At 47.8% G+C, this 9,834-nt stretch overlaps 1 protein-coding gene across 6 annotated transcripts; it reads right to left on the reverse strand.

Moving 5' to 3' along the window:
* Positions 1-1,050: 1,050 nt before the first annotated feature.
* On the reverse strand, positions 1,051-8,963 carry wu:fi75a02 (uncharacterized). 6 transcript variants are annotated; one of them, XM_061747334.1, is made up of 12 exons: positions 8,352-8,542; positions 7,428-7,517; positions 5,728-5,991; positions 4,299-4,476; positions 4,149-4,214; positions 2,689-2,958; positions 2,588-2,611; positions 2,377-2,509; positions 2,187-2,275; positions 2,044-2,115; positions 1,851-1,981; positions 1,051-1,278 (listed from the first exon to the last, which is right to left on the reverse strand). In XM_061747334.1, the coding sequence occupies exons 2-12, from the start codon at positions 7,510-7,512 to the stop codon at positions 1,115-1,117; spliced, it is 1,476 nt and encodes a 491-aa protein (XP_061603318.1). In that variant the 5' UTR covers positions 7,513-7,517; positions 8,352-8,542; the 3' UTR covers positions 1,051-1,114. The 6 variants fall into 6 exon arrangements, 5 of the variants coding, with proteins under 5 accessions (XP_061603318.1, XP_061603315.1, XP_061603316.1 ...); XM_061747331.1 differs by adding an exon at positions 7,990-8,083 and having other exon boundaries at positions 4,149-4,476; positions 8,352-8,540; XM_061747332.1 differs by adding an exon at positions 7,990-8,194 and having other exon boundaries at positions 4,149-4,476; positions 8,352-8,540.
* Between the last annotated feature and the right edge of the window lie 871 nt (positions 8,964-9,834).

Genomic DNA, 9,834 nt, shown 5'->3' on the forward strand with positions numbered 1-9,834 from the left:
GAAACTTTGTTATTGACTATTGACCGCTTCTCAGAACTCAAACACTGGTTCTCATCCAACTTTCAACAACTCAACCCCGGTCGAAGTGGGGTTAGGAGTTGGAAGCAGCAGTTTAATATGCCTCAGCAAACAACATACAAGACGCTGCAGGCACCATTAGCACCTGGTGCTCTCTTCAGGAGGCTTCTGTATAAGGACGGTCCAAGAATTTGGTGCTACCCCCCTGAACTCAACGGTGACAAAAAACGAAATCCTACTCATTAGGTACCAGAGGTGGGTAGAGTAACCAAATGTCGTAGTCAAGAGCACTGTTACTTGACAATAATGTGACTCAAATCGAAGTAAGAAGGCATCCTCCCCAAAAATTGCTTGAGTAAGAGTAAAAAGTACACAGTGAAAAACCTGAGTACTGACTCAATTGTGAGTAACTTCAGATTTGTTTTAATCACAGCACAGACATCAAGAAAATAACAAAATAGAAAGTGAATGTGCAAATTCTGATATTGCGATGTGTGTGTTTGTGTGTGAGCGAGATTCGCACGTAAATGCAGAGAACAAATTCCGTGCGCATGCATGCATGTTCATGACAATAAAAAGTGATTCTTCTTCTTCACTCGAGACACATCAATGGCCGCCTTCCACCCCTCAGCCTGGATTATTGCAACTCTTTCCCGTTTGGTCTCCCACAAGTCACTGGAAAACGTGCAGCTTCCCCAAACGCTGCTTTCCTGCTTTCCTGTCCCGATACTGCCCCAGCTCCGCCAGACCGCGCTGACCTCTTCCGCCTTCAGCCGCTCTACCCGTCTTTGGAACTCACTCCCGCCACAGACTCACCAACGCTCTTCAAATCCAAAGTCAAGACTTTAACATTGTCCATATCATTTGCAGCTTTAGTTGACATTTTATCTTCTGTTATTTTTTAAATTACATTTGTACGGTGAACTTGCATGGCGCCTACAAATTAAATGGATTATTATTATTACGAAGCTTACTCGATAAACGTACTTGAGGCATTTGTCAGCACTGTTGAGACCACACGAGCAAACTTGGTGGGTTCCAAAAATAGACACGTTTCAATTTATTAAGAACTAGACCCATAAGACAGGGAGTGACATCACACGTCCAAGCCCTGACGAGTCAGGAAGTCTTCCAGCGCGCTCAGCCTCTCCACCAGCATCACGTCCAGGTCCGAGCGCTCGTCGGCGCCGCCGACCCCTGCGCGCTGCTGACGCCGGACGGCGCGCTTTCTTGGCACCGCGGCGACAGGAAGTCCGACACCTTGGCGCAGACAAACGGCAAAATCAGCAGATGAAGTCTGGCAAATGGCTCATTTTCATCAATAACAGTAAAGAGATGGCCCACTGAAATTCCTTTTGAAAGTCCACTGATTTGACCGATTGCAGCATTTGAATTGTTATCCATCAAACGGTCCGATTTGGTTCGAAGAAAAACAAAGCTCGTCGTATTCTTCACATTTCGAACACCAAAATATCTTGCCCGTTGTGTGTCCCAAATGAAGTTTTTTTGCCTTCTTTTACAAACTTCACTCAAGTCGTCTTTGTTGTTGTTGTTGCAATACACCAGAGGGATCTGTGATGAGGCCGCCATTTTTCATTCCCACAATACCAGACGGCAAAATGAAGTGTAGAGACTTCAGAATTGGAGTAATATGCTCTGACCCGTTTGTTCTGGTCAGAACACGAGCTGCAGCAAACTGAATGAGCTGCAGCGGCTTCATGCTCTTTTGGGGGAGTCCAGTCAGAAGACCGTTACAGTAGTCAAGTCTACTTGAGATAAAAGCATGGATGAGCTCCTCCCGGTCTGCTTTAGGTACAATTTAGAATTTTTACCTAGCGGTCTTTTTCTTTTCCTGGGCTGAGTGAAGTCGGGAAAGAGGAGGAGCCTGCGCCGCCTCTGCTGGCCAATCAGAAGCAAGGATCCACCCTTCTCCTGAGGCTCCTCAAAGATGGTCTCCAGACTCCTGGAGAGCAAAGCATGCTGGGAATTGTAGTTGATGTCACTGTCGTCTTTATTCCCGTTTACCTGTTGTTGCTGGGATATTTGTAGTTCTTGTTGGTGTAAATCTCCTCCACACTGAACTCCTTCTTCTTCAACCTCCGACAACAAAACACCAGTCGGACCTTTGCATCGTCAGGACCGTTGCCCTTTGACCTTCTCGCGCTCACCTTTTGACCTTGGGCAGCCCCATTGGCGTGAGTGGCGTCTCGCGTGGGCACGCTCGGCGGATTCGGATCTGCGAAACGCGCTTGGCTTTCTGACAGCATCATTGTTAACAGAATTATCATCATTATTATTATTCTTCGTCATCATCACAATCGCCTGCGCACTCACGCACGCAAACACACACACACACACCTCCTTGGAGCCAGCATCCGATTGGGCGGTCGGGAGCAGAGGCGAGACGACGTCGGCAGAGCACGGAGGGAGAGGCGGGGCGAGGAGGCGCTTCCGAGCACCGTGATTGGCTCGTCTCCTAGTCCATCGCTGCCTGCAGGTCACGAAACGTCACGTGATGAGGTGAAAGGTTGCAAATGTTGGACAGAGAAATCAAAATCTTTGACCTGACCTGAGATCAGCTGCTTGGATGTAACTGTCAACAAAATCAAAGAGCGCATCAGTCAAAGCGTAACTTGCGTTATGCAAATGAGGCGGCGACCGTCAACCGACCAGTGATCGAGGGCGAGACCGGGCGGGGCCGTCCGGTCCCTCAGCGGCCGCCGGGGATTCCAGCCGGTCTCCCCCCTCGGCGCGGCCATGGTCGCCACGGCGACCATGGACAGCCGCAGCACGGCACCGAGTCGAGAGCCGCCGTCGGCGCGCGGGGACGGGGGAGGAGGCGTGAAGTCGGAAAAGCGCCATTGGCAGCGGGCGGCGGACCAGGCCTGTGATTGGCTGCTGAAGGCTCGCAGGAAGTCGAAAGTGGTCTGGGAGGAGGAGCTGGAAAGGCGGACGAGTCCTTTTCATGTCAAGACGATTCAGACATTTGTTTCTAAACCTTTGAAGATGTGGAAATGCTGGTCACTATACTATAGTACTGAATTGTGAAGATGCAATGTTCAACAGTTTTAGCACTATTTTAGCCTTCCTGATTTTTTGGGGGTGTGGCAAAAACGACACCCAATGGCGCATTCGGGCGCCCGGCATGAGTTGCCGCTGCCGAACTACATATAGAAGAACTTGAGCCGGTACTTTGGGATGGCGCAGCCATTTTAGAGCGCCTCATTGTCAGCTGTGAGTGCACACACGTCACCAAGAAAAGGGGGAAGAATGAGGGGGGAGGAACAAACTCCAACGTGAGAGCCGGCGTGTGGACCGGGGCTCACGGCTGGCTTGGCTGCGTTAGAGCGCCTCATTGTTACGCTGTAAGTGCGCGCAAGTCTCGGAGAGAAGCGGGAAGAACGAGGGAAAATAAAGACGTGTCAGCCAGCGTGTGGGTTGGGGCTTTGCTTTAGAGCGCCTCGATGTCAGCTGTGAGTGCATGCATGTCAGGCAGAAAAGGGGGAAGGACTAGGATTAAAAAAACAAATTCGATGCGAGACCCAGAGTGCAGACCAGGGCTTCGGGCTAGTGTGACCACTTTAGAGCGCCTCGTTGTCAGCTATGTGGGCATGCACGTAATGAAGAGAAGGGGGAAGAACGAGAAGAACAAAAAACAAACAAATCTGATGTGAGCGCCAGCGTGTGGACAGGGGCTTCGCGCTAGCACGGTTGCTTGAAAGCACCTCATTGTGGGCTGTGAGTGCATGCACGTCATGCAGATAGGCGGAAGCGCCAGGAGGGGAGACATTTTATTTCCAAGTCAAACTTGACAGTTAGGAAGCGGACAGAGGATTTGTGTCGGCATGGCGCAGGAAGAAGGTGCCACTCTGCCATAAAGGATTTGTGTCGGCATGGCGCCCCGTTGTCGGCCATGAGTGTACGTCACAGAGAGAAGGGGAAAGAGAGAAATGATGTCAGTTGGCACATGGAATCGGGGCGATGGTGAGCTGGCTAAGTGATTGACAGCTGACAGTAGAACGAGGCGCATTCGGCTGTTTATATTTATTATTTCTCAACTTCCCATGGAAAATTTCGGAAATTTTCCAAGCCCGATTCAAACTCAGCGATGGAAGCAATGACGTTCCCACCTGTAGCCGTTCTGTCTGACGACAACGCTGATGGCCTTCACAGTGTGGCCGCCTTCCGTCCGTCTTCTGGGGTCAAAGTTGAAGAGCGTCAGGGGCGTGCGGTCGGTAGCTCCGCCACCCGTCCGGCAGACGGCCATGCGGCCGACGAACCTCCCGCGGTCCTCATCTTCCGCTTCTTCTCCTCCTCCTCCTCCGTGGCTCTTCCTCCTCCTCTTGACGCCCCTCCCCTCCTCTCCGTTCCTCTGCTCCGATTGGCTGCAGCCAGTCCGAAGAGGCGGGCCTTCGAGTGCAAACGAAGACCAGCGACAGGAAGAGGATGCGTCCGTAGCTAAAGAAGAAGAAAATGCCGATTGGGGGCACACGCTTCACAATCGGGACTGCTACCAGAGCGCCGTAAAAGAGGGCGAAAGAGAAAACCCGTCAAACCTTTATTCTTGTCCCCCCCCCCCAGATACCCGGAAATGTATCATAGCTTCCAGCACTTATTTATTGATAAGGTTGCTACAGCTTGGGGTCTCATTTTAACTACCACAATTGACCCCATTCCTTGTTTGGCTGTTCAATTCTTTTGAATCGGTTTCCCTGAGGTGCAGATGACAGTCAGATCTATGTCCCACAAACGAAAAAGGACACCTCCTTGAAGCCTCTTCTTATGTCTTGAGGACAATTAAACCCTGGATGGCATTGAACTTCTTGAATTTTAATGATAAGAGAACAGAAGTTATGGTGTTTGGTCCCAGTGCCCCTTCTAAATCCCCCGCTGTTGACTTGGCCCCCTTGACACACTATCAAAAGCCAACAGTCTCGAACTTGGATGTTAAACTGGACCGTGATTTTAAACTGGTTGGCAAATTGGTGCCAACTTTTTTCATTTTAGGCAGCTCGCTGAAGTAAAGCCTCTTCTTTCACAAAAGCCCTTTGAAACAGAATTAATGAATTACTGTAACGCACTTTATTTTGGTGCCAGCCAGTCGTGTCTCCAGTTGGCTTCGAACGCCGTTATTCGCCTTCACGTAAGAGGGAGAACCTAACTCCGATTCTGGCCTCCCTTCACTGGCTTCCTGTGCATTTTAGAGTCCATTTTAAGATTATTTGTCCTCGTATCGAGGACTAAACGGAGGCTCAGGGGGGAAATCGAGCGTTTTCGGTTGCCGGTCCCTCTCTTTGGAATAACCTCCCACGGAAAATTAGGCAAGCCCTCTCACAGTCCATTTTTAAAACTTGTCTTAAAACCCATTTTTTGTCTTTGGCTTGGGGGGCAGTGGTCGGGTGCCCTTGCCTCGCCCCTTGGGACTGGTCGGGGTGCTTCGGTCGGGCTCAGGCCCTCCCATGGTCCTGGGTGGTCGGTGGCGTCCCCCTGGTTGGGTCCCCTGCTGGACTGGCTCGCTAACCCATTAACATGAGTTTGAATGTGATAGGTCCCCCAGGTATAATACTATGGTCTGCACACTTGTGCAACATCGTTATCTCAGTTGTTTATTTTGACTTCCCCTCTGGAAGGGTCACATTAATGAAATGAAATGTTGGTCCGACAAAAAGCTGTCATGAGAAGCGGGGTGTGCAGACTTTTTCTACCCACCGTGACCTTTGGCTCCATCTTCCGCCATCGTCCTCGGGCTCCCGTCGTTCGTCCTCCTCCTCGTCCTCCTCCTGCCGCCCGTCCTTTCCAGCGCGTCCACTCGCCGCCCGAGCGACACCAGCGCCCCCCGCAGGAGGCGCCGCACCTCCATCCTGTGGGCCGACAGGAGGCGGGGCAACAGGGACGAGCAAGGGCAGCTGAGCTGTGGACCGGGATGGTGATGATGGTGATGGTGGTGGTGATGATGAAGGGCATGAGGAGGAACTGAAAGACAAACAGGAAGAGGAATCCACTCAAAGCAACAAAAATGCCGAGTACCTTAATTTATATTTACATCCCGTCCCAACTTCATTGGAATTGGGGTTGTATTGGGGTTGATTTTTAAGATATATTTGACATTTACATATACAGTGAGTACAGAAAGTTTTCAGACCCCCTTAAATTTTTCACTCTTTGTTATATGTCAGCCATTTGTTAAAATCATTTAAGTTCATTTTTTCCTCATTAATGTACACACAGCAGCCCATATTGACAAAAAAAAACATAATTGTTGAAAATTTTGCTGATGTATTAAAAAAGAAAAACTGAAATATCACACAGCCGTAAGTATTCAGACCCTTTGCTGTGACACTCATAATTGAACTCGGGTGCTGTCCATTTCTTCTGATCATCCTTGAGATGGTTCTACACCTTCATTGGAGTCCAGCTGTTTGATTTTACTGATTGGACTTGATTAGGAAAGCCACACACCTGTCTATAGAAGACCTTACAGCTCACAGTGCATGTGAGAGCAAATGAGAATCATGGGGGCAAAGGAACTGCCTGAAGAGCTCAGAGACAGAATTGTGGCAAGGCATAGATCTGGCTTGGTTACAAAAAAAAATTCTGATGCACTTAAGGTTCTTAAGAGCACAGTGGCCTCCATAACCCTTAAATGGAAGACGTTTGGGGCGACCAGAACCCTTCCTAGAGCTGGCCGTCCGGTCGAACTGAGCAATCAGCGGAGAAGAGCCTTGGTGAGAGAGGTCAAGAAGAACCCAAAGATCACTGCGGCTGAGCTCCTGAGATGCAGTGGGAGAAAGTTCTAGAAAGTCAACCATCACTGCTGCCATCCACCAGTCGGGGCTTTATGGCAGAGTGGCCCGACGGAAGCCTCTCCTCAGTGCGAGACGCATGAAAGCCTGCATGGAGTTGGCTAAAAAAACACCTGAAGGACTCCAACATGGTGAGAAATAAGATTATCTGGTCTGATGAGACCAAGATAGAATTAAGGCCAAAACTTTTTAAGTGGTATGTGTGGCGAAAAGCAGGCACTACTCATCATCTGTCCAATACGGTCCCAACCGTGAAGCATGGTGATGACAGCATCATGCTGTGGGGGTGTTTTTCAGCTGCAGGGACAGGACGACCGACCGGTTGCAATCAAAGAAAAGATGAATCCGGCCAAGTTTTGACAGTTTGAAGCTAAATATGACAAAATATCTTTTGAGCGTGCGCCACTTTGCAAACAGCACCGGGCGCTCCTTCATGCTCCTTGCGAGTGTTGTCATTTTGCATTGTGTGTTTGATTGCTTGTCGCATTTCATAGACAGGTGAAAGTGCATCGGTCACTGTGGCTCTCCTTGTCCACATGCCAGGGCATCACTGTACCTTAATCACGCCATTTGGTCTCTCTCACACACACACGCACACATACATACGTGTTTGTGTGGCTCCATCCACATCTTTGTCAGCCAATGGGAGCGCAGGAGACGGAGTCACTCCTGGCGGGGGGCGGGACAGCATGATGACTGGCAAAAACAAATAATAATAATAATAGTAATATTAAAATGACACAATAAGATGAAGTCACACCTTAAAAGCAGTGGACAGTCAACTGCTCCTCGTAATTTAGCAAATTACTTTTTGTTTTTAACAATTTATTTATTTTTTCAAATTGAACATAGCTATTTTTTTTTTAAACAGTTTTAGCATACATTGCTAACAAAATCTTCATTACAAATAGTGTTTCACAAATGATTACAAGTCACAGAATATTAATATATATATATATATATATATATATATATATATATATACAAAGCACAAATATATTTGGGTTAGGGTTGAAAGTAGTTTTTGAGAAAAGTTAGTTAACAAAATTACTTTACCTTATTACACTACACTAATAACTTGAAAATAGAAACTTTCAATTAAAAATATGAAATGTCAACATAATTTATGTCTGCATGATATAAATTATAAACTTTCTTTGAATCCTACCCAAGGACCAGTTGACCAACGAGGGTGGTCCTGGAGGACCAGTTGTCCAAAGTATGCATATTTGAGGACTAGTGGTCCTCGGACGCCAGGAATCCTACGACCATTAACAGCGCAATGTGACAGTACATGACGGAGACTTCTCGCGAGATTTGGGTGCCAGTAAACTCCATGTAGCATTCAAGCTAACATTGTTCGTAATAATGTACTGGAAAGAAATACAAAACCAGAGCAGGTGAAAAAAAAAAACATTTGAAGACATTTATGGTAACAAAAAAAGCGTTGCCGCTCGCAGCCGCGGCTAACTACCATTAGCATTCGACACTGTGAGCGTCACAAACGTGACTTCTTTCGAACAAACATACCTTGCTCACTCCTGGCGGGTCAGAAAACTTCCCCAATTGTCCTGAATGTCATTTGAAAACCGTCGGAAGCAGCAAAGTGTCAAATGTAAAATGCTTTTTTTTCCTTAAGAATCGCCGACTCTAACAAACCGACGTTGAGCGCTTCCCAAGCTACGTCAACTTCCGCCAGCTATTTCGAAATAAAAGACTTACTAAATAAGATGTAAAGAGTAACAGCAAAAAACAAATTTCATACACTATGTACATTTAATATGTTCATTTGGTTTGGACTCTTTTTTTGGGGGGGGGGGGGGGGGGGCAGGCAAAGAAAGTGTTTGAATTGTTCTTAATGTGTGTCGCCGAGACGTAATAAGGAAGCATTTGTGTTTCGAAAGCTAGAACGCACACAAAGCCTACGCTAACTTTACATTATTTAGGATTACCTGTCAAAGGCAAAGCACTTCAACATTCACTGTTGAAATAGGACTCAATGCCGTATTGCTAAGGTGATCCATTACACTAAGATCAAAATGTATCATCTTACTGTTAAATACGTTTCATTGTTGGTAAATAACATTTTGTCTCACAACTCGACTCAGAAGGCACCCGACCCGTATAATTTTCCAAGATGGCGACCGGCTGTGCGCATGCGCAGTGTTACTCATCCTGGTGGACAGCGGCTTCTATACACGTACAGTATATTGCCAAACGTATTGGCTCACCTACCTTGACTCACATAGGTAGCCCAGCTCACTTCAGTGACATCCCATTCCTAATCGATAGGGTTCAATATGAGGTCGGTCCACCCTCAGCAGCTGTAACAGCTCCAACTCTTGTAGGAAGGCTTTCAACAAGGTTCAGGAGTGTGTTTATGGGACCTTTTGCCCATTCTTCCAGGAGCATGTTTGTGAGGTCACACACTGATGTTGGAGAAGGCCTGGCTCTCAGCCTTTGCTCCAAATCAACCCAAAGGTGTTTTATCGGGTTGAGAGCAGGACTTATATGCAGGCCAGTCAAGTTCATCCACATAAAACTCTCATCCATGGCTTCAAGAACCTTGCTTTGTGCACCGGTGCACAGACATGTTGGAACAGGAAGGAGTAATCCTCAAATCTTTTGACTGTCCAAAATCTCTTGGTATGCTGAATCCTTCAGTTCCTGTCACTGGAGCTCAGGGGCCAACATTTCCATCCTTGTGGGAACAAGATGGCCCCTACCTGTTCCAACATGACTGTGCATCAGAGCACAAATCAATGTTCATAAAGACACGGAGGCCAGAGTATGACGTGGATGAATTTGACTGGCCTGCACAATCCTGACCTCAACCCTATAGAACACTTTTGGATGACTTAAAGCGGAGATTGAGAGCCAGGCCTTCTCATTCAACATCAGTGTGTGACCTCGCAAATGTGAATGAATGAATTCGGCTAAACTAGGCGCCAGCACGCCCGCGACCCAAGCGAGGAGAAGCAGTTCGGAAAATGGATGGATGGATGCGTGTCGT

This window comes from Phyllopteryx taeniolatus, chromosome 15 (assembly GCF_024500385.1).
Source record: "Phyllopteryx taeniolatus isolate TA_2022b chromosome 15, UOR_Ptae_1.2, whole genome shotgun sequence".
Lineage (NCBI taxonomy): Eukaryota > Metazoa > Chordata > Actinopteri > Syngnathiformes > Syngnathidae > Phyllopteryx > Phyllopteryx taeniolatus.

Coding starts and splice junctions, on each gene's coding strand:
- wu:fi75a02 (XM_061747333.1), bottom strand. CDS start 7,512: ATGCTGTCCCGCCCCCCGCCAGGAGTGACTCCGTCTCCTGCGCTCCCA. Junction 2,612..2,688: donor GGTCTCGCCCTCGATCACTG/GTCGGTTGACGG, acceptor TTTTGTTGACAG/TTACATCCAAGCAGCTGATC. Junction 2,276..2,376: donor CGGATGCTGGCTCCAAGGAG/GTGTGTGTGTGT, acceptor TGATGCTGTCAG/AAAGCCAAGCGCGTTTCGCA.